Source organism: Python bivittatus, unplaced genomic scaffold, assembly GCF_059951505.1.
Source record: "Python bivittatus isolate LINGU-HERP-01145 unplaced genomic scaffold, Pbiv_v1 ctg000310_np1212, whole genome shotgun sequence".
Classification (NCBI taxonomy): Eukaryota; Metazoa; Chordata; class Lepidosauria; order Squamata; family Pythonidae; genus Python; species Python bivittatus.
This window is the reverse complement of record NW_028277054.1, coordinates 1,479,397-1,502,594: the sequence shown is the minus strand read 5'-3', so window position 1 is coordinate 1,502,594 and position 23,198 is coordinate 1,479,397. Positions and strand designations below refer to the sequence as shown.

The 23,198-nt window shown below is 53.3% G+C and overlaps 1 protein-coding gene across 1 annotated transcript in view; it reads left to right on the top strand.

Annotated features, from left to right (window-relative positions):
* Positions 1 to 23,198, top strand: part of NPAS1 (neuronal PAS domain protein 1) — a 40,733-nt gene that overhangs the window by 5,970 nt on the left and 11,565 nt on the right. Inside the window, exons 3-5 of the mRNA XM_088140163.1 lie at positions 5,443 to 5,516; positions 14,296 to 14,385; positions 21,789 to 21,963. Coding sequence (XP_087996289.1) covers positions 5,443 to 5,516; positions 14,296 to 14,385; positions 21,789 to 21,963 — 339 coding nt within the window. The remainder of the gene's footprint in view (positions 1 to 5,442; positions 5,517 to 14,295; positions 14,386 to 21,788; positions 21,964 to 23,198) is intronic.

The following is a 23,198-nucleotide window of genomic DNA, read 5'->3' as shown; positions in this document are numbered from 1 at the left end:
CAGCTTGGCACAAAACGGGTGGTGGTGGAGGCACGTGAACAGCAGGCTGGGTGCCATTGCCCCTTGGCACCGCTGGCCCAACCGTGCCTAGGTGGAAGGCCGACACGGCACACTTTGTGTTGGTATTTACGTGGTTCTCTGGCTGGGCTTCCAAGGAATTTGGAACTGCATTTCAAACTCCAGGGACCTTGGGAGTCCCTGGTTGACTGCTTTCCCTCGACACACTTAACTTGGTTCCTGCATTAACTCATTTTCTGGGTTCGCACCTTGCATTAGCCCCTTGGCCGGGTCTTCCACGAGGCCTGGCTAATCAAATTAAAGAAGCATAGTGGGCTGTGTGAGTGGATTCGCCAAGTTTGCAAGTGGAGCGTGTGAAGCCCCCGCGGGGAGTTTCATCGCTATAATTTGGACCGGGAGATTGGAACCTGGAGATCGCCGGTCCTGATCCAGCCCTGGGAACTGCGGTCAGGGATCATGGGAGCTGGAGTCCAGGACCTTGGGTGGCTCCTCCCGCTCTAAGCGCTGCACCAGTTTGTCTCCAGTTCAGACTCCTCCTCTGGCTCAGATTCACTCGGCCGTGCAAGGAGACTCTCTTCGTCGCAGGCTAGGCAATCCGAGTTCCTTTGAAGAACGTTGGAAGGTCTATGGAGATCGCCACCCTCAACATCTGGGTAGTCCGCAGAGGCCCTGTTACTTCTCCGGTCGTGGGGGCTTGGAAACAAGGAGTAGGATCTCCCGGAGAGGAGACTTCATTCTGCTCCCTCCTCCCCATCTCGGTCCCTCCCCGGTAAACTTCGCCAGCCCAAAGATTGCGATGCTCTTTTGCCTTTCAGCTGCAGCTAATTCCGCTGCAGTTCGGCGGGCAAGAGGGAAGATGCAGGTGCAGGTCCATAATCCGCAGTGATGCTGACGGCTTTATTCTCCCATATAATTACGCGCTCGGGGAAGGAGTTTGGTGATTGCGCCAAGCCGACCGTTCGCTGTTTTGCAGCTCCGAGAATCTCACCCGATTCTGACGTTAACCCTCTGAAGGCTTCCTGCCTTTGGGGGTGAGGGGCTTGGGCCCCTGGGTAGAACAGGGACCCTCTGCGCTCCCAGTGGGTCCTGATGGCGCAGCATTTTGGGTCCTGCAGCCAGACAGTCTCAGCTTTTCTGGTTATTGGGGGGGGGTGTTAGTTTTTCTTCCTTGGTGAAAGAAAGAAAACATTCCTAGTCCTTGAAGGAAAGCTGGCCAGTTATATTGGTTGTCTCTTTCGTGGATAATTACAGAGAGTTGCGCTAAATGCGAATGGGGCTTCAGCATTCCTTCTCGCCAGAAGCAGAGAGGTGGGTGCTAAAAGGAAGAGGAATTAACTGTCCCGCCTCACTGCATGCAAGCGTGTGCACCATTGGCACCGTGGCATCATCCCGTGCATAGGTCATAGTGGCTTGCACTGACACCCGTGCCCCACTGGATTCTTTTGGGTTTTTTCCAAGTGCGAAAGAAAGAAAGAAAGAAAGAAAGAAAGAAAGAAAGAAAGAAAGAAAGAAAGAAAGAAAGAAAGAAAGAAAGAAAGAAAGAAAGAAAGAAAGAAAGAAAGAAAGAAAGAAAGAAGGGTTACTGCTGTTCACTCCTGTGTGAATTGCTCCCTCTGTGGCTCCTGCAGGTCACCTCTTCCCTCTGCTCTTCGGGGTCTTCCCTTAGGCGCCTCAACATTCAAATAGTTTATTGATTTTATTGATCTGTGAGATTTACAGCCCACCATTCTTGCAGGAGCAAAAGGCCACGGAGACCCTTTCAGGACAGCAAAAATCCTTCTCTATGGCTTCCCATTCTCGGCTTATAATTATTTAAAATAAAGCCCACCCACTCTCTGGAGAATCTCGTGGTGGGTTTCCGTTCCTAATATGATATGGATAAAAGTTGTATTTTATTTATGGACAGATTAATTTGCTTTATGTGCCGATTGTAACAGGATGGGTTTACCCCAACCTCGAGACCGCAAGCCAGGGTTATCTGTTTTGGTGTTAAGAGGTGAGCAGCCCGGCCTGAATCTTTTGCCTACCCCTAAGCGTCTGCAGGAGGGGCAGGTCACACGATGACGTCATGCAGATCTGCATCATTTGCAAGATGATGTCATCCAGGCTTCTTGGGGTGACTTGTTCCCCAGCTTTCCTGTTGTCTTTGCTTTTCAGAAATGCCACTTAGCTTATTCTGCTGGAAAAAAGGAGGAAAGTCCTCATCTTTTCTGAGTTGATTCCCCCCCCGCTTTTTTGAAAAAGCTGCTTTATGGCTTTAAAAGCTGGCAACTTGCAAACTTGAAGGGGGGCACGATATGGGCCCTGCTTCTGCCCCCTTCCCTTCCCCATAATCTGAGCAGCTTTCTAATTCTTGCATTAAATGCTTTTAATTATAGGAGCATTCTGTCTGACCTGTGGGGTTATTTCAAGAGAGGAAAAATGAAGGAATTAAAGAAAATGACAGAGGAAATTGCAGCAATTAGCAGCGCTGGTATTGTTCCGAATGTCTGTCAAGTGGGTCTCTGTTTGTTAGTCACAAGTAAATCCGTACAGATAACCGAGGCAGCCGTTATAAACGGCATCTCTGAAGCTGCCGCAGCTATTTAAAGAGAGAGAGAGAGAGAGAGAAGAAAAAATATTTGCAAAAATATGATTTTCCTCCTTGAAAACGCGTTCCCAAAAAAGGCTGGGCCTCTCCCCTTCCATTCCAATCAGCTTTGCTCCCCAGAGCGAACAGTCCGCCTCCCCCTTCTCTGGGGTTGGCCCCTGCTACTGGCTACCTACCGCGATCAGGCTTCCCGGGGGCACAGCTCCCCTAGGGAGGGTTTGGCCCCACCGCCTTCCCTCCGTGGCAGCGCGCCCGGTTTGCACGGCCAGCGTCCCTAATGCAGACCGCCACGTCTGCGGTCCAAAGGGGGTGCTCCTGGACCCCGGAGCCCCTGGCAGCGGAACCCAGTTCTGGACCGCCGAGGGAAGAGACGTGCAGTCGTTCGACACGGTCTTTGGCCGTGTCGTCTGCTTTTTCTTTGGTGTGTCTGAACTGACCACAGCTGCGGTTCACGGCCTTGCTATCCGTGTGGTTTGTCGATCCTCCCTCCGATACCGTATTGGCTGAGGAATTCATAAGACACCGTTGTGTTTTCTTTTATAAAACCGAAATGCGCAAGAGGAACAAGCGGGGCACAGGTAGATGCTTTTAGCCCAGTGTTGTCCAAACTTGGCCACTTTAAGATGAGTGGACTTCAACTCCCAGAATTCCCCAGCCAGCCATGCTGGCTGGGGAATTCTGGGAGTTGAAGTCCACTCATCTTAAAGTGGCCAAGTTTGGACAACACTGTTTTAGCCACTCAGCGGTTGCTGCCTAGTTGGGAATTGGGGGCAGAGGCATTTGAAGCAGCCTGGACAATTGACCCGTGTCCTGCTGAAACGCTTCCAATACCCCTCCTCTCCCTTCCGTGTGAAAACTAGTTCTTGCAAGGTCAAAAGTAACCCCCTTGATCCGAGATCGGTCCGTTTACCAAAACGAGGGACAAGTTGCAAACTCTTTTTTGCCCCGGAAAGTCTCTCTCTATGTGGAGCCAGCAGGGGAAAGAGGTGCACTTTTGATGCTCAGGAACGCTTTCCTGATGGCTTCTCAGCTTTTGTGTACTAAAGCAACCTGTCCAGGGGTTCCTGAGCGTTTCTGTGGCTGTGTCACGGGTTCCAATCCAGCCGTTCAGGAGGAGACGGCCAGTGCGCTCCTGCCACACCCAGACCAGCGCTAGGTAAACCCTTCCACACTATCAGAAAACGTGGAGCGCCCTGCCAGTTGGGCCAGCCACCAATTTAGGCAGTTCTCAAGTGGGTGGAAGATTTTGCTCTTGGTGGCTGCAAGTCTTCTGCCTCCTCAGTCGTGGGCATCTTCCATAAACAGTGGGGCCAGAGCGGAGGGGGGTCACCCCCTAAGTATCCATCCAGCCCAGGCGTCCGCCACACATCTGGTTGGCCCCCATGGCATACAGGCCCTAAGCCAGGCGGGTTCTTGGCCTGCTCCAGCGTCCGGGCTCTTAGGCTCTTCTGTCTTCACCTTCGGTCCCAGTTGGGTCAAAACACGGAACGAGGTGGGGTTCCCGCGCCGCTGCTTGTGTGGCCCAGAGGCTGTGCTAGGAGCTGTACGTTGCCCACCCGGCCGAAAGAGAGGGATGACATGCCCGTCCCCTCGGGCCCACCTTCCTTCCCCTTCTCCGTTCCCAGCCAGGGAACTCTGCCCTCCTGTGCTGCAGCGAGCCGAGGGGCTGGAGGAAAGGTTAGCGTGGGGGCTGCTGAGCTTTTCAGTTTCGCCGGGGCGTGGTGAATGCGGGGCTGATAAGTATTCTACTCTCATCTGGCAGGAATGTGCAGGACACAATGGCGCGTCCTGTCTTCCCCTTCCCCTTCCCCCTCCAGCTCCATCCTTGGCTTTCCCCAAAGGGAGCGCCTTCTCCTTTCCTCCCTGCTGGTGGAGGGTCCTGGGCAGAGACCTGCGTATTCCTCCCTGCCCTGGGTAAAGTTAAGCAAAATTTAAGAGGCAGGTATTGCTCTCGTCAACCGCTTTTCTTTTGGGCCAGACGGCTCGGTAAATCTGGTCCTGAGGCTCTCGTCTTCCCCACTGCTTTGTTTGTGGAGTCTCTGGCTGGCTTTGGGAGAACCTGTTTTCAGGGTTTAAAAAAGTCGTCTTGCTTGGGCGACAAGGAGCAGCCCTGGGGTGGGGGGGACACGTATCCATAAGCCCCCTTTAACTTCTTGATTTAGTAGCCCTGGCCTGAGAGGTGTTGGGGGTTCCCCCACCCCTGAAGATGCATTCCTGCCTTGGAACGAGGCGAAGGAGGTTTAGGGGGCACGCGCTGATCGGTGGATGTTAGACGGCTGAATGGCCATTGATGTGGGCTTCAGCCAGCCGTTGGCTGGACTGCTGTGATGTCACAGTGTGGTACCACACTCCCCTGCTGAGTGTGGGGGCGGCCCCTGGTCCTTTTCGAATTTCGAGGAGGGCAGAATCCAGGTCAGTTTCACACTCAGGTTTCCTTCAATCTGAGAGACCCACTGAACCTCTGTGGGCAGATCCCCTTTAATCCTTTCCTGAGTTTTGACGGAGGTAAGATCAAAGATGGTTCAGTCGAGATGTTCGGCAGTTCCTTGACCCCAGAAGGGTGGGGAATCTGGGGAATGGCACGCGGATCACGCTCGAGCGACTGCTCTTCAAAATCCCCAACGCTGAGCCCACCTTTGGAGTCTCAGGACTAAATTGGAGAAGAGGAAAAAAGCCGAGTAGGGATTCGCAGATATCGTGGGTAGGTTTGAATCCTCTTAGCGCAGCCCTGTCCGTAGCAAGGGACGTCTTGGGCTTCACGACACCAAGAAGCTTAGTGGGGGGTGCCAAACGGGATCCTTCTCGCTGACCTTTGGATCTTGGTTTCTCCCTAGCTTCTGGTCGGAGGAATATGAATGCGCTGCTGACGGAGCTCTTCGAACAGCACTTAGGGGGGCACATCCTGCAGGTAAGTGCAATTCATTTCCTCCAGCCTGCTGTTCACCAAGGCACCTCCCAAATCAAGCTGCCCCCCCCGCAAGGTGGGCCAGGTTACCTTGGCGTCTGAGACCAGGAGCGCCTCAAAGGTGTCTTTCCGGCAGGACAGAGGCAACAATAGCAGTCGTGTTCAAAGTTGCCCTTGGCAGACCACTTGTGATCCTCTGCCTACCGGGAGGGCCAGCTCCCTGTCCGGGAAAGCTGCTGGTTCTGTTCGGGTTCCACCTTTAGCCGATTCTGCCTGGTCCCTCGGCTTGCCCGGTTTCTGTTTAAGCTTTCTGGTTTAAGACCACCCCCTTGCAGGTCTCCCCCCCACCCGCCAGTGGCCAGGTCCGGCCCAGATCCACGAGGGAAGACCCAGAGGTGGGAGGCAAGGTCTGTCTAGGGCAGCGTTTCTCAACCTTGGCACCTTTCAGATGTGTGGACTTCAACTCCCAGAATTCCCCAGCCAGCATGCGTGGACTTCAACTTCAGTCGACACATCTCAAAGTTGCCGGGGTGAAAAAGACTGCCCTGGGACCTTTGAGTACCCTAAGGCTGTGTTTGTACAAGACACCCGTTGATCCACATACAAGAAGCCAAGGCACATGTAGAAAGTTAACCACAGTTAAGACAACCAAGCCTCGCACGTAATGTGAGTGCTCCTGTTCAGTCCTTACTGGCCAGCTTCTGCTTCTTGGGTGAACAGACCCTAAGGCAGAATGCTGCTTTGGAGCCCCCGCCCCCTCCCTCCTTCCCTCCCTTCCTTTTCTCATTCCCTCCTCCCCTCCCCTCCCCTCCCCTCCCTCCTCCCTCCCTCTTCCCCTTCCCTTCCCTTCCCTTCCCTTCCCTTCCCTTCCCTTCCCTTCCCTCCCTCCCTCCCTCCCTCCCTCCCTCCCTCCCTCCTTCCTTCCTTCCTTCCTTCCTTCCTTCCTTCCTTCCTTCCTTCCTTCCTTCCTTCCTTCCTTCCTTCCTTCCTTCCTTTTCTCATTCCCTTTTCCTTCCCTCCTTCCCTCCCTCCCTCCGCACTTACCCCCCTCCCCGTCCGGTACAAGCCACGAGGATGTCACATGTCTCATGATGTCTTTGGACAGATGAGACAAGTGCATTCCCGTCATTTGTGCACTGATGTCATGATGCGGAGGAGGTCCCCTGCCCCCCCCACGGAGGCCCGTGCCCCCTGCCCCTCTCGGCCACCGCCGCAGCAGACCACCTGAGCCTCTCCCCAGCATCGTCCTGCTGAGCTCTCTTGGGGGTCGATATTGGAGGGCCGGCGCGAAGCAAAGCAGGTGGGTTGGGCTCATTATTTTGGGGAGCCCGCCCTGCGACGGTCTCCAGGGGCTAAGTGGCTAATTACCCGAAGTGGCACATGGGAATATTTTCAACTGCCGTTTCCCAAGTCCTTGCCAATGCTGGTCCTGGGCAGCTGGTAGCCGGGTCTGGGGGTGAGAGACCAGGGTTTGTCCTGTGTTTGGGCCACGCTGGTAGGCTGGCGAGGGGGCTTTGTGGGGAATGCCTTCCTCTGCTTCCCCTGTGCTTTTTCCCCATTGCACCCCTACAAGGTAGGTTCGGGGCAAGTGTAGCCGATTGCAGGGCACGATCGGCATCCAAGCCTTCCAGGTGGGATCGTGCCGGCCTCCGTCCGGACCCGCGCTCTGCAGCCCTCGATCTGTCTGGGGAGAAACCCTGGGCGCCATTGTCAGCAGGGTCCCCGATCAGGTTTTCATCTTTTAACCGGTAGGAAGCATCGAGGCGCTGTGGCGCCGGAGGCACAAAATCTCAGCATGCCCTCCTATTAACGCCTCAGTTAGATGCAATTAATTTGTTTTAATTACTGAGGACGCCCCACCCTTTGCCTTGGAGAACAGCTGTGGGACTGTCGCCATCTTCTCGGTTAGTCTGATGCGGCTCCTGTCCGTGGTCAAAACTTGGCTTTCCTCCTACCTCAAAGGTGGGGCTGGGGGGGTTCCCGGATGGCCCCCATGCTGGGGCTGCGGCGTCCCTCCATTTTAAACCCTGCCAGGAACGATGGTGTGAACAATGCTAATTTCTGCTCCTCACAGAGGGGATCCTTCTCCCTTTTGGAACCACGTCTCAGGGCACCCACGACTGGCAGCAAAAAACAGACTTTTCCCACTGGCCAGAGAAACTCTGGTTTTTATCACGCGGCCTTCCTCCTCCTGGCCCCATTTCCAAGTTGTGTCTTTTGTCTCAGGTAGAAGTGAGCCGCTCTGCTTGGTCCGCGTTGGCTTTTGAGTTGCAGATGGAGGCGGCTGGTAATTTGGGGGGGGCGCAGGGAGGGCTTGGCCCGGCTTCCAGGTTTGGGAGGGCAATTCTGAGTGTACCTTCAACTCAGACTAAGCTAAGCCTTGAATCGCCTTTTTCTCTTTCCCTCTCCCGGCTTCTCAAGCAGACGGGAGCGTTTTGCTTTGCAAAGAGCAAAAAGTTTGTGGATAAGTGGCTTTTGAGGAATATGATATTCCAAAAGTCCTCGAAAACCTGGTTTTTCTTCCAAGCCTTGGAGTGGGGAGGTGGGGGGGGGAAGTCAAGCCCCTGTCGGTGGTTTCTTTGGTGTGTAATGTATGCTTTTTCTGGACGTGCATGTTTCTGCTTTCCTCTGTTTTATTGTACTCTACTTTTTACAGGGTAAGCCGCCTGGGGTGGTTTGAAGCCAGGTGGCTGCTAGATGTTATAAAATAAATAAAATTGGAGGCTGCAGGTTCCAAGTTTGGGAAGAAGGTTGAAAACTGCGGTTGCTTTTCCTTCTGCTTCGTCCAGTCACCCTGGAGGAAAGCAGAATGTCTCCTTGGGGCATCTCTGCCCCCCGGTCTGCCCACTGATGTTAAAAGCATGGTATCTCATGAGCCATGAATCAGTTTCTTCTAGTTGGGATGGAATTACAAGACCCCAGTTAACCGTAGGCAGGAATAGTGGTGTCCACACATCTGCATCTGTAAAAGTAAAATGTGCAAATTGTGAATGTGTGGCAGGAAAAAACAAGTGGATCCTAGGAATTGTGGGGGGGGGCTTTCTCCTTATGTTCTGGGGCATTTCGGCCCCTTTCCATGTTCCAGGACTGCACTCTGACCCGGGTTTCCAACTCCACTCCCCCCACAGCTCCAGTGGGCAGTTGAGGCCGGCCACAGATCCTTCAACGTCCACTAAGCATCTCTCTCCCTCTCTCACAGCTCATGCCAAGAAAACTGGCATTCCGGAAACAGCTTTGGCCTTTGCTGGGCAAGTCGTGGTGGTTTTCACAGGGACCCAGCCCTCCAAGGGAACCTAATTTGCCAGCGGTCAGTGCAGATGTTAAAGAGCCAGGAGGGGGAGGCGGGCGAGGGGACCAATTGAATTAGAGACTTCTGATCCGGCCTCGGCGCAGAGGGGAACCGAGGCTTTAACCTGGTTTGGCGGCTTGGCCAGGTGGTTCCCTTCTGAAAGATTTCTTCCCTTGCTCCTGGTGTCGCCAGCCCCCTCCTCCAGCCCGAGGGCCGCTTTCCTGGGGCTAATGCAGATTTATTTGGAAGCAATTAGATTTGGCCATTGGTGTGTCACCGGCTCATGCAGGATTGGGGGCTGTGTGCGAATATTGGGTGAACAGATGGTGGGCAGGAAACTTTCTCCTTCTCTTTGCACAAAGGGGAGAAGCCCCCCCCCCAATCGTTATAGAGGTGGTGGAAGCTGTTTGTGGCTTCTCCTTGAACCACAGCTTTCCTCTATGATCCTTTGTGGGGTGGCATGAGGGGGGGGGTTCTCCACCCCAGCCCACATCTTCTTGTAGATTTTTGAAAGAGAAATAATTTCCTTGTTGTGGATTGCCTGACCCCTTTTTCATCCAGGCTAGAAATGTGCAGACATGACCTATTGGATGCCCAAAGGCAAGCAAGGGTACCCTTCCAATGGCCCCCCGCCATGGATATCTACTGCCTCTGATACTGGAGGACACAGAGAAGCTCCCTAAAAACCAGAGCAATAGATTGTTTCAAAGCATCCGTCCAGGGTATCTGCAAGGAGGTCAGAACAGTCAATATTGGGGCCATAATCATGTGATCAAAGCCCTGTCGGCCGCACGGCGGTGGCCACCATCTTGAATTTTTGACGGCCTCTCTGCAGACACTCCTATATCATATCCAAGATATGCTCAAAAAAATCAAGGTGGTAGCTGTGACAGTGCGACCAAAGCACCACCTGGTTTTGCATGGGAAGCACATAAAAACAGAGAGAGGCTCATTCGCACCATCGTGGCCACATCTTGACTTTTAGACAGTACTCTGCAGATGCCCTTGACTGTCACAACGTGGCAATGCTTGGATCCCACTTGGAGGCTGCCCAGTGGCATCTGATTGGGAAGAGACGCTTGGATTCAGTGAGACCTCAGATGCTCCCTGTACATGTTTCAAATCTGGAAGGGATTTTCAGATCAGGAGCCGTGGTTGCTTGCTATTATTTGATTGATTGCATGCCATCAAGTCGGCGTTGACTCTTAGCGACCACATAGATAGAACTTCTCCAGGAGGATCCGTCCCCAGCCTGGTCCTTCCGGTCTTCCAGCGGTGCCCCCATCGCCGCTGTCACTGAGTCCCTCCACGTTGGCGTTGGTCGTCCCGTCCTCCTTCATGATGGGTTTCTCAAGGAGCTGGGTCCTTCAGCTCTTCCAACCCTGCCCCTCTCGCTGCCATCACTGAGTCCCTTCATCTTGCTGCTGGTTGTCCTCCTCTCCTCTTTCTGTCCACCTTTCCCAGCATCAGAGCCTCCTCCGGAGAGCTGGGTCTTCATATCATGTGTCCACAGCAGGACAATTTGAGCCTGGTCATTTGTGCCTCGAGTGAGAACTCTGGGCTGATTTGTTTGATGGTCCATTTGTTTTCTTGGCTGTCCACGGTATTCTCAGGAGTCTTCTCCAACGCCAAGTTCAAAAGTCTCAATACTCTTGCTATCCTGCTTCTTCAAGGTCCAGCTTCCACAGAAGCTCCATGGCTTGTGTGATTCTGATCCTTGTAGGTATCTACACAGCATCACGGCATCTGAATCTCTTTCCAAGGCCTTCATGGCTGTTCTACCAAGTGCCAGTCTGCAGCATATTTCTTGACTGCTTCTTCCTTTACTCTTGTTGGTTGATCCTAAAAGGCAGAAATTATCTACCCCGTCAATTGTCAGTTCTGAGGGGGCTATCTGAGGAATGGGTTTTCAGAGACTTTCAGGGATAGTTTTGGTGTCTTTGCCAAATCTTGCTTCCCACAAGACTCTCTCCGCTTTAAAAAAATCAGGTGTTTTCTACCACGGGTGGGTAACTGAAAGAACTTTTGTCCCCCAGACTTTGAAAGGAGCCTTAGCAGAAGTCTGTCTGTCCAGGGCCATGAGAGATCCTCCCTTTTGTCACCCACCTCCCCACCCACCGCCCAGCCTCTAGCAAGGTGAGGGTCCGCAGCAACAAGTGACACGGAGGGAACGCTTTTGCACAACCCCGGTGTTCCCCACGGAGCCGTGAGGGCTGGAAGACAAGCAGCGGGAAATTAATGGAGCCAACAGTTGCGTTCATGTTCATTACTGTGTTAATTACTGCTGACAGGTAAAATTGCTCCCCCCCCCAAAATCATCAAGTGTTTTCATGAGGGGCTCAGGGGTCATTGCTTCACCAATTAAATGGCTGACACCAGAGAACTGGGTTGTCTCAGAAAAGGGGGTGGGTCCACAGAGCTCTTCCCCCCAGTTTTGTCAGGGGAGGATTCGGTGCCACTCCACTGAGATGACCGGAGACAAGGAAAAACCAATTGATTCATTGCGTTAAAGGTCTCCTGGCAATGATTTCCCCCACCCACATGGCTTGAAGAAAAAAAAGAAAATCTCCTTCCATCTCTCTGAAGATTTGAACTCAGTTCCCACAAGGAAATTAATTGGCAGCGCTGTCTGATTTCGGGCACAGCCTTCTTTACTTGCGGACTCTGCTCCCACCGGCTGTTTGAAAGGCGTGGGATATTGGAGGAAAAAGAAGACGAGCTTCTCCACCCCCTTGTACCTGCTCTAGATCTGTGGCGTGTCTCTCTGTCCCCGGCCTCATTCGAGTCTCCCTGCTGTCAGAAATGCAGCGGCGTTAATAGAGCCAGGCAGAAGTACATTGATGTGCCCGAGAAAACACCTCCTCTGCTGACCAGGAGGTGGCGGTGCGGCTCCGGTCTCACGCACACTGAAAAGCGTGGCAAAGAGATGCAGCAGGCTGGGCTCCCAGCTTTAAGCCCACACGTGCACAAGCGTGCGCGTGTCAAGGATCCTGGATAACGGGACAGCTCGGCTGGGCCTTTCTGCATTTGGTGTGACCCGGGGGAGCCGGCTTCCTTCTAGGAGAGCCTTCCAAAACGTGGGGCTCGCCCGTGGGGTTGGGGCCACAATTCCCCCAATGGCCCGGAGGGCTGGCGGCTGAAATCGCAGGGCGCTTGCAGGGCCCCCGGTTGGGGAAGGCTGGCGTAGGGGGCGGCTGCGGGGTGGGTGAGTCGCGACTACTCCCCTAATTTGTATTCCCTGCACTCGGTGGCAGTTGGAAGTCGGAGTTCAGCCTTCTCCTCCTTTTCCTTGAGTCTCATTCACCGCGGCCCCTCCAGGCTTCAGCCGAGTGTGGCAATCACAAGGTCTAGAAACTTGGCGGGGGGGGGGGATATTGGCTTGCCTGCTTGCTTGCTTTATTTTCTGTTTTCGTTAAAGACAGATGACTGGCTCCAAAGAAAGACGTTGTAGACAAATGGGGGTGCCACCAGAATCCCTCCCCCCCCCCCCGGCTGTTTTTCTTGAGAAATCATTTCAGGAATGAGGAACTTGGGTTCGGGCACTTCACTCTTTCCCGTCCTTTTTCGTGGCTTCTGCAAAGGGTGATTTCTCCCTCCCTCACCCCGCCCCGAAACACGGCAGCAGCTTTTCAAATGCACCCTGAAATGAGTGCAAACGTTTTGAACCGTAAGGGGAGGGGGAGCGTGTGGGCAAAAGCAAGTGGGGGGGGAGAGCGGTTTTTAGAGCAGGGAGAAAGTAGGGAGGGAAAGGGTTAAGCAACCTTCTTCTACCTCTCTGCCCCAAATCTTGCTTTTTGGTCACTCCCCCCTGCCAGGACCCCTTTTGTCCCGGGGAGGTGCCCTTCTTGCTGACCCTTCAAGCCCAGGGCCTGCTGCGAACTGGGCGAGGTGGCACCCCGACTCGGGAAACGCCGGGCCTGGTTTCTGCTGCTCTGCTGCCCCTGCTTTGGGGCTGGTTTTGTAACGTCCCCCAAATGCCTTAAAAGGGGGGGGGGTTTGTTGCATTTGGAGTGTCATGGCTCAGCTTCAGAGGGTTGACTGAGAAGCCAAATCGGGCATTTCCTGGCATGTGTGGTGAGTTGCCATGGTAAGATTCAAAGGGCCGGTCGAGGCGTCCTCCTCGGGTCTCCTGAGAGAGCAATTTCCTGTTTTCCGGAACAGTTTGGGGGGGGGGTATTTGTTTGATGATGGCACTTGCCTCATTCCCCTCCCTTCTCCTTTTGCAACTTCTCTGGCTCTGCTCTCTGGAGGGTCCCCAAAGAAATAGCCGGCCCTTTAGGCCGCTCTTCCTCAACCGGGAGCCCTCCAGGGACCAGGACTGCCAGTGGGGAGAACGAGAGCTGAGCTGCAGCACCTCTGGAGGGCACCAGGTTGGGGACAGCTAGCCTGGTTCACTTCTGCACCTCACTGGCCCTGTCCTGCAAGGAAACTGGGAGAAATGTCCCTCCTCCTCCTCCTCCTCCTCCTCCTCCTCCTCCCCTTCCCCTCCCTCTCCCCCCCCAGCTCGGCATTTCCAGATGTTCCCAATGACTATTTCCTATCCAAGAAACCAAACTCTGTCCAGGTAGGGCTGAGGGGCTGTCAAGGGCAGATCTGCAAAGGGGTTCTTCTCTTCAAACTGCTTAAAAAAAAAGTTTACAGGATATGGGTTTCTTCCTGCTCCTTGGGGAGATGGGCAAAGGGTGTTTCTAAAGCGTTTTGATTCAGTCCCAGCCCTGTTCCTTAATGCTTCTGGGCTATTTCCCAGCTGTCCCTCCCTCTCTGCCACTCTGGGGTCTGAAAACTACCCTGCAAGTTCCAGTCCTCTGTGCCTGTGCCGGAATGCAGCTCTGGCTGGTCCCCAAAGGGGACCGTCCAGATTAGCCCCACCATCTTGCCTGGAGGACAGATGTGGTCGGGCGGCTTTCCGAGGGGACCAAGGCTGAAGCGCAGCCGCCTGGGGAAGGGGCAGACGGAACCTGCACTGTGCCCGAAAGTAGCCCCAGAGACTTTGGCATTCACCAGATTGTAGCCTGTTCTCCATAGCTATACATTTAATTGAGCATCAGTTTATTTAATCTTCTGGGGAAGGGGGCCTTCTAAACATTTTCCTGCTGGTTGATTTCTCCTTAATACATATGCATGTTGTGAAATCTTGGAGGGATGAGGGTTCATTTTATTTTTCGTTTCCCCTTGAATGGGGTGACGCTTCAGGAAAGGCAAAGGTGCTTCTTTCCTAGGTCAAAGGAAAAGGCACTGGTAATGTTAACTTTTCCGCACCGTTGGAAGCCGGAGAGATGGATTTTGATTATTCCGTTTGGGGAGAGTTTTTAGTCCTTTGGACCAAATAATCTGCAAGTTTCTAAGTAAACCTTCTGCGGTCTTTCCCGTATACGGTATGACTGGCCTCTCGGCTAGGAAAAAGAAGTGGCTTGCATTGTTGGGAAGTGCGCTTTCGTGTTGACACACCGCATTGGCACACACGCATTTGGATTCTGTTCTTTTTCTCCACAGTCCCTGGATGGATTTGTGTTTGCACTGAATCAAGAGGGAAAATTCCTTTACATCTCCGAGACTGTGTCTATTTACCTTGGGCTTTCACAGGTAGGTGTTGTGTGAGCTGTGTACTAAAATGTGTATAAATAAAAAATCCCACTCGGGTGGCCAGACGAGCGGTGCAGGGGCGGCGCAGCCAGGCGAGGCAGCGAACCTGCAGCAGGGCAGCCCCCCCCCCCCAGCTGCCGCTCACCCCTTTTGGCTCTGCGCAGCCCTCTCGGCGTTCTGGGAAATAGGAGGGAGGGACTTACGTATAAAAAAAGGTGGGATAAAAATGCAGTAATAACAACGACAACTTGAAGACCCTCGGCATTGACAAAAGCACCATCAGTCAATTGCAAAAGGCAGCTTTACTTCAAACAGTTTAGGTCCTGCGATGATACCTTTAACACCCTCAAACAGCAACATCTGGCTATCCCAGGTCCTTGGGAAGGACTCGACAGGGGGATAGAAATGCCAGATCCAGTCTAAATGTCTGGCTGACTGTGCAACCAACAGTAATAGCCTCCTCAAGTGACCAGTCCTCATGAGAGCCTGGTCATCCTTATTCACGCATAAAACGTTTTGGACTTTCTGCTGGGGTGGTTGCTTAGCCTGAGAGGGGGCACGCTAGAGCACCCTTTCCCAGTCTGGCACCGTCTGGGTATACTGGGCTTCACCCCCATCATCCCCTGCCAGAATGACTTTGCCTGCCCAGAGCAGGGGAAAGGAGACCCTGGTCCAACGCATCTGGAAAGTGGCAGGTGGAAGGGAGCTATGATTGAGAAGGCATTGGGGAAGCAATGGCTACCTCTCATGGGGGAACGGTGTGTTTGTATGACAGCCTTTTGCGTCTTGCGCCCTTGCCATCGCTGGAGCAGTTGTGGGGTTTCCTCTACCCCACCATGCCCCTGGGCGGATGTCGGAAGTTCTTTGCAAGCCGTGGTGCTCAGTCCCTGCTTTGTGAAGAGGGAGAGAGAGAAAGAAATGGAGATTAGAAAGAGAGCCCCCCCCCAAAAGAGAAGTTGGCTTCTGGTTATCCAGCAAGAACCCAGAAACTGGAGGCCTATCCCCAGGTCGCCTCCCACCCAAGTTCCTGAAGTATTGGGGTTCTTTGCAAGTCGGGAATGGCACCTCCGGGTTGACTTAGAAACCCTGGTTTGGTTGTGGAGCAAGAAGGCAGGATCCCGGCTGCCCAGAATCCGAAGCTCAGAGGAGTGAACTATTTCTAAACTGAGCCCCAAGGTTTTGTGACTTCTGTTGGAATTCTGTTGGGGTTTGGGGTTCTGGCGGAAGGCCTTGAGACCCCCCTCTGTTGTGGAATCTGGCCATGCCAAGTTCAGCAGCGTGAGGAGAAGGGATGAACGGGTATGGGGGGCGTCTGGGCTCACGTATGTGATTCATTCACGGGCATCTTCTTGTCTGTGGTGACTAGTCTGTGCATCTTGCAACTGTGGCTTTCTAGATCAGGCGCTAATTGTGCGCAATGGATGTTGGCATCTGTCTCTTCTTCTAAGCAAATGGGGCTGCTGCTGAACTAAAGGAGGCACATTTTTGACGTCTGCGGGATGCTGGTCCTAACTTGGTGGTTCGAGAACCTTTTTCCGGCAGAGTTTCACGAGTGCCGAGTCACCGTTTTGACTCCCTCGGAGCGCTCAGTGTTCTCTCCGGGTCTCACCTGCTGAGAGCACAGAACATCCGTCTCGTTTTCGGCGGCGCACCAGCGGCTCTGCCTCATGCGTAATGAACCACAGCAATTATCTCCCCTGCAAATGACGCCAGTGAGCTGGCATCATCTGATAATTGATGATCGATGATCAGCCTTCCCTTCCAAGCTGGAATTGATGGATTGTCGTGGCAAGGAGAGGCATTTGCTGAGGTTTATTCTCCCTCCCTTTTCTTGCAGGAGAATTTGATACGGGAGGATTGAGGAGAAAATTGTAGAAGTGCCCAACACACAGGAGAAACCCCCCCTCAAAAAAAATCTGCCTTGCAAATCAGCCTGGTGCCTAGCAGTTGAAAAGGGAAGGGTGTGTGTAACCGTTTCTCTGCCAGTTGCCCTCGCCCATAAATAACCCTTCTGTGTTGATGCCCCTGCTTCCAGTCTTTCATTCCAGATCCACTTTAGATCCAAACTCTGGGAAGGTGGCATTTTCCTCCCAAAGTTTCCTCTGATTTTCTCATCCATGCACTTTCTTTTTCGTGCATGTTCGTGCCCACGCGCTTGGGAATTAGCAAAGAGAAGCTGAGCGTTTCCTGTACTCCAGGGCAAAGATGAAACCAATTTGGCGATCCTGCAGCAGTCCAGCAACAGCCGTGCGCTCGGTCAGTTGTCCAGGACAGCAGGTGATGCCTGTCTCCGGTTAACATTCAAAGGCTGGTCCGGGAAACACACTCGGTGACCTGATTTTTTTCTGCCCCACATTCCAGAGATCGAGATTCTGTTTCTGTCTTTCAAGTGTGCTGGATGAGATCAGATCCAGTTGGGGTTTCTCTTTTTCTCTCCTCGTCTGTATGCTAAAACTTAGAATCCCAGAGTGGAAACTGCTCCAGCTGAATGTCAGGACAGACAAAAAAACCCCTCGCCTGAGCTGCATGATGTAGTTAACTTATGGAACTCACTGCCACAGGATGATCAGCTTGGACACTAACTTTTATTTATTTTTATTTTTTTTATTTATTAAATTTATAGGCCGCCCATCTCCCCCAGAGAGTGACTCTGGTGACTCTGGCTGGCTCATGATTAAAATATGGCTTTAAAAGGGGGTTAGACAGATTCATAGAGGAGGAAGAGGAGAGATCCCCTCAAGGTTATTTGCATAGGATTTTCATAAATCAGTGGGGACCTGTTTTGTTTTTACTAATTTTGATCCATCTAGTGCCAGACCTCTCGGGTGTCCCAGGTAGGAGATGTTTTCTGAGTCCCATCTGAAGATGCTAACGCCTTCTTGTCTGCAACATCTCTATTCTCTGTCACTGTTGGAGGCTTATTGCTTGCACCATTACTAGCACTCCTACTTTGGTTCAGTTGGGGACAGCTTGATCTTGATGGGAGTTCTGAGCCAAGCGTGGGGATTCGGGGGCCCTCCTCCCCCCACATGGAAATTCTTCATTAAATCTTGGAAGACTGGGGTGTTGGGAAAACAGCTTGAAAAAGAAAACAAAGACCCATCATCCATCATCCTTGCTGGAAGTTGGTGCCAGAAGGGATTGGGGGGGACCTTGTAAGAGGAGAGCCCGGTTAGTCTGCAGTAGCCAAAAATCAGGACTTTGGAAACATCTTTTCAGGCAAGCAATTTTATTCAAAGGCAGACGCTTCTGTGAGCTGCAGCCTCGGCCTTTGAATAAAAATCGTGTGCCTGAAAAGATGCTACCGGACCCTCTCCCCGACTTCTCCTGAATAAGTCACTTAGCTGCACCTCCAGTGGACCACTTTCTTTCCTTCTCAGCTTCCTTCCTTCTTTCGTTCTTTTTTTCTTTTCACCTTGAGAACAAGGCAAGAACGTGGAAGCAGGGTGGGCCGGTGCTGGAATTTGAATATCAGCAGAGGGGAAGACGCTCCGGTCTGGCCAATCATTCCCGCCAGCTTCTCCATCTGCAGGGCTGACTGGAGACCTCGCGTGCCTTTCAACTGTCCCATTTGCCTTAAGCAATTAGAGATGGATGAAAATGGGGGGGGGGGAGGAGAGAGAAGATGAAGGGACATTCTCAGAAGCTGAGCCGCGTGGGCTGGCCCTGGGCCCAGATTTGGTGGCGGCCATGTGAGCGACAGCTGTCTCCTTCCACGGGGCATCTGGCAGGGTATGCAGGGCACGGCTCATCTGTTGCTAAGGAGGTTCCCGGAAAGGAGAAGGGTGTCTGGAGGGCAGAGCGTCTCTGGTCGAGGTCACCCGATTTCGTGCCAGTCCTCCCAGACCTGGCTGGAGCCTCCAGGTGTGCCACCTCCCAGATTCCTTTGCTTCTTCCCTCCGGGCACGAAATGAGACTCTGCTAGAATTTGGAGTGCTCGTTGGCATCACCTGGCCGTGCCCACCATGAAGGCCCACACTGCTTCCCCCGGGACACGGCCAGGAGAGGAAATAGAAGCCCCAATCAGCCGCGGCTTCCGGGCGATTTGCGGAGAAACCCTGTCCAGATGTGACACTCTCTGTACTGAGACCTCTTTTGGGATTGTTTCAAGGAGAGAGACCCGTGAGCCACGATGTCTGCCAGACCACGTGCAGGTTTCACCGGGCATAGACTCACGGGGCACTTTTTATTCCTATTCTCAGCATCCTAATTGAAATGCCCAACGTCTTCAACCCTCCCACCCTTCTGTTTTCCTTTATAAGCTGCCCCTTTCCTCCCCCGCAAGCTTGTCTGGGTGTGGCAGGGCGCCCGGGGGAGAAGCAAAGGAACCGGTGCCCGGCGTGGCTTTGCAGGCGAGTCTCCTCGAGGTGTGCCGTGCGCGCACACCTTCCTCCAACGTGGGCACTTTCAACTGCTTGTCTGCCAAGGATTCCAGACCTGGGGCGAACCTCCGGCAAGGAGAAGCCAGCCTTTGATCGTGCATCGAGTTGGGACGGGAAGGACCTTGCCGCGGGCCCTTGGAGAAAGGCAGAGGGGCCTGGTGTGCGTGGGGGGTGTTGGGGGGGAAGAGGAGCTGAGCACAGCTTCTGCCTCAGTGTCAGGGAGAAAAGTGACTCTGACATCCCGCAATGAATGTCTTCCTGGCTGCCTGGCAACCCTTCAGTGCCACTCTGGAGCCAAGCCACCTGGCACGCTGAAGTTTCCGTTTTCCCGCGTCTACCTTGCCAAGCACACCGGAGATGCCCTTTCCTTGAGCTTTCCTTTCTTTGGGCTTCCTGGGCATTGGCTTCCCTCTCCTTCCCCCCCGCAACCCTTTGTCCCATTCCTGCTTTTTCCAGCTGCCTCTTTCATCGCACACTCAGAGGGGACCCGGCTTGCTCCCTCTCCGCTTTGCTCCTTTGCTCCTGCTGGAAGGCCGACCCAGGGCTAGGGGCTATGCAGCGTGGCCTCCCCCACCTATGTCCCCACTGCTCCCCAACCGCTGTGCGGGCTGGGAAGGATGGAAGTTGGGAGCGAACACCTTGCTGCCCTACCTCGCAAAGCAGGCCAGCAGACGCCATTCAAAGCACCCTCGCAGGTGCTCCCCACCCAGAAACAGATCCTTCTTCCCTCTCTCGGCTGCTCTCCCCCTGTTTTTCTTCCCCCCCTCTATCCACTCAATCTCGATTCTCAGAGACTGCCTGGACAAGCCCCTGCAGTTTTCTTGGCAAGGTTTTTCAGAAGTGGCTTGCCATTGCCTCCTTCCTAGGGCTGAGAGAGAGTGGCTGGCCCAAGGTGGCTTCATGCCTAAGGTGGGACTAGAACTGACCATCTCCTGATTTCTAGCCTGGTGCCTTAACCCAGTGTTTGTCAACCTTGGCCACTTTAAGACAGGTGGACTTCAACTCCCAGAATTCCCCAGCCAGCATGGCTGGCTGGGGAATTCTGGGAGTTGAAGTCCACCTGTCTTAAAGTGGCCAAGGGTTGACAGAGGCTGCCTTAACCACTACTCCAAACTGCCTCTCTCTCCCTTCCCACTTCTCCCTCATTTCTTTCTCCAGCTTCCTCAGTTCTTCCGGCGAGTCACACAGTGGCTGGTGCATCTTTAATGAGGACCAGCTCCTTGAAATGCATGCGACCCTCACCAGGGGAAGCCAGTATCCCTGCATTATTATTTATTGATCTCTCTCCCCCCTCCTTCCATTACAATGCAGGAAACGTGAACCTGCTGCCCTGACCTTTCGTATTGAAATCAGGGCAAGACGTCTGTGTCTGCAGTCGGGCCCCGCCGGGTCACCAGGCGGGGGTGGCGGGGAGGTCACCCCCACCGGGGACTCACTTTTCACGAGGCCTTCTTGTGCAAGCGCGGTGGTGCCGCAAAGGCAGTGGGGGCGCGCAGGAGCCGGAGAAGCCAAGCCGGGGCTGTTCTGCAGAGGCCGCCCTGCGCCCCCAGGCGGAAGGGGACCAAAATGGGAGCTCCTGAGAGAAGCGCGGGAGGGGCCGCTGGGGGATGGCGTGGCGCTGACTGCACGGGGGCTTGCTTTGAGCAAGGAGTTTAGCGGGAGGGTGGGCCGCTTTGCGCTCGGAAGGTCACAGGATCCTTCCTGGGCTGGTATGAAGTAGACCAGGGGTCTGAATATAGAGAGAAGAACTTAAGATTTCATTTGATTACGGTTCCCAAGATTTGTATCCCTCCCTCCCTCCCTCCCTCCCTTCCTTCCTCCCTCCCTTCTTTCTCTCCTTCTTTCCTTCCTCTTTCTCTCTCTTCTCCTTCTCCTTCTCCTTCTCCTCCTTCTCTCCTCCCTCCCTCCCTCCCTCCCTTCCTTCCTTCCTTCCTTCCTTCCTTCCTTCCTTCCTTCCTTCCTTCCTTCCTTCCTTCCTTCCTTCCTCTCTTTCTCTCCTCTTTCTCTCTCTTCTCCCTCCCTCCCTCCCTCGCGTTCCCCAACTGGATGCCTCCAGATACGTGGTGAGCACAGTTCCAGCCTCTGCCCCCCTCGAGGCAGCTGTGGGGCAGCGTAGTTCTGCACCAAGGAAACCTTGATTCCAGGCGTGCCGAAATCCAGTCAGCAGGACCTCCCTGTCTGGGGTTGTTGGTTCTTGCCAGTCCGAAGGCTCAGAAAAGCGATGGGGACTTCTGACATTTCACTGCATTTCCTGCCCCTGCTCAAGCCTGCTGGGACAATGAGGGCCGCAAACCTGCCTGATGTGCTCAGAAGGCTTGTGCAGTTAATACCACGTTGGACGTTTGTCTGCAGAAGTCCGGCACTTGCACGGTGCATGGCTCTTCCACGAAGGGCCAAGACAATCCGTTGCATTTGCAGGAAGAATGTACAGTATTCCCTAAATGCCCCGCAGCAGGAAACCTAGCAGCCAAAGGAATGGCTTGAAATGCAGGATGCCTTAAAGCCCGGCTAGGGCTCTTTCTTTGCATGGAAAGCGTGGCTTGGCCTTTGAATGACATGCAGGGAGCCCCCTCCCAAAACAAAGGTGGGGCAAAGAGGCTGGGAGTGGCCAGGACAAAGAAGAACTTGGCTGAATTTGACTTTTAAATGACTTAATTGAAATCAAAGGTATGGAAATGAAGGAGACATTACATCAGCTCTTCCCAGGGGCGTGTGGGAGCACTCTCTTGGGGGTGTCTTCTGTTCCTTGTGGTTCTGTGTGATTTTTAATCCTATTGCTGGAGGCAGATGGCAAGTTGCTCAGAACCTTCTGATTGGAACAAATCGGAAACCTGAATAAATAAAAATAAAATCAAGTGATAAATAATTGCACTCTACATATTTAATGACTTACCATTTTTTTGTATTTGTACATTATTTTATGGTTTATACTTGGGGGGAGGACCCTGGGTGGGCTCCAGAGCTGTTGGAGGCGTCAAGACAATCCCCTCCCTGACCTTTGTGGATCTCTTGGTCTTCCAGGTGGAGCTGACCGGGAGCAGCATCTTTGATTACGTCCACCCTGGAGACCACCTGGAAGTGGCTGAACAGCTGGGCCTGAAGGCTCCCTTGGGCCCCGCTCACCCAAATCGCCCCAAAGCATCCCTTCTGGGCTCCTCGGCTTCACCCTCTGGATTGTCAGAAGGTCCTGAATCAGGTAAATCTCTTTGACCACTGGAGGAGGGAAGCCCAGTTGCCTGGACTGAAGCATGCTTGAGGGCTGGCCTGGTAATCCATCCAATCGGGAGGGACTTAGCACGTGCTCAGAGATGCCCTGTTACCTCTGTCAGCTGTGTGAGTAGTCCAGAGCCCTGTGCTACACCCAGAGAGGTTCAAGAGAAGCTAACGGAAGTCTCACCATCTCCTTCAAGCAATTGTAGGGCCAGGAGGGTGCAGAGAATTTTGTCTGAGGGACCCAAGATTAGTGCAGGCTAATCTTTGGGAGTCAAACCTTGCTCCCTCCCCTGTTTTGGTGGGTTCTCACCTTCCTTTTCCATCCTAACCTTCTGCATTCACAGGGAAACACCTACAGTATCTCCTCTGTGATGTGGGGAATTCTTGTTGGTGGACTAGTGAAGGCTGGGGGCTAGTGGACAACCTATCAACAAGTGAAGTGAAAGCAGTATTGAATGGGGGGCAAGTGCTCTTCAGGAGCCAAAGAGCATGTTGGGTCTGATGTTCTCCACCTGATGTCCTCCAGAGGAGTGTTGGGTCAACAGCTGCCCATGAGGATAAAAGTGGAAAGGCAGGTGGGGGCAGAGGGGTGAAATGTGGATTTACAGCCAACAGCTGGAAGGAAAGCATCTGGGCAGCTAGACTGCAGAGCAAGCATCTCAGCCTGGAATCCTCAAGAGAGTTGACTACAATTCCCATCATCCTCATGATAGCCCAGCACATTTGGAGAGCACTGTGCTAATTGGGAATGGCCCAATGACTGGGCTCACACTTCCTGGTGGCCATAAGGTGGCTCCCATGGTTTTGATGTACCACAGAGCGTCTCCAACCATGGTGATTTTAAGCCATGATTTGTGGCTAAGAATACTGCATGAACCCAGCCAACTGTGGCTTACTGAACAAAACAGAATTCCAACAAGCCATGGATTTTTCTCTGGGCACCAGAGCCCAAAGCCATTGTATTCCGTATACCGTAACATTGTTTGATTTGGTTTATCACCATACCTGAACCCGGCCAGTTGCGTCTTATTTAAGAATCAGCTTGAATAAATCATAGCTTAGTGTTGTGGGGGTGGGGGGGGAGCCGCACCCCAAACGTAAGGCATTGCTCCTTTGTTCTGACTGGGTTCTGTGTGCCCTTACTTCCGAGTAAACCTCTTTGTGGTGGTCTGATTTGGAATTTGCCACCTTCCAGGGCTGTCTGGGGTGAGGTGGTGA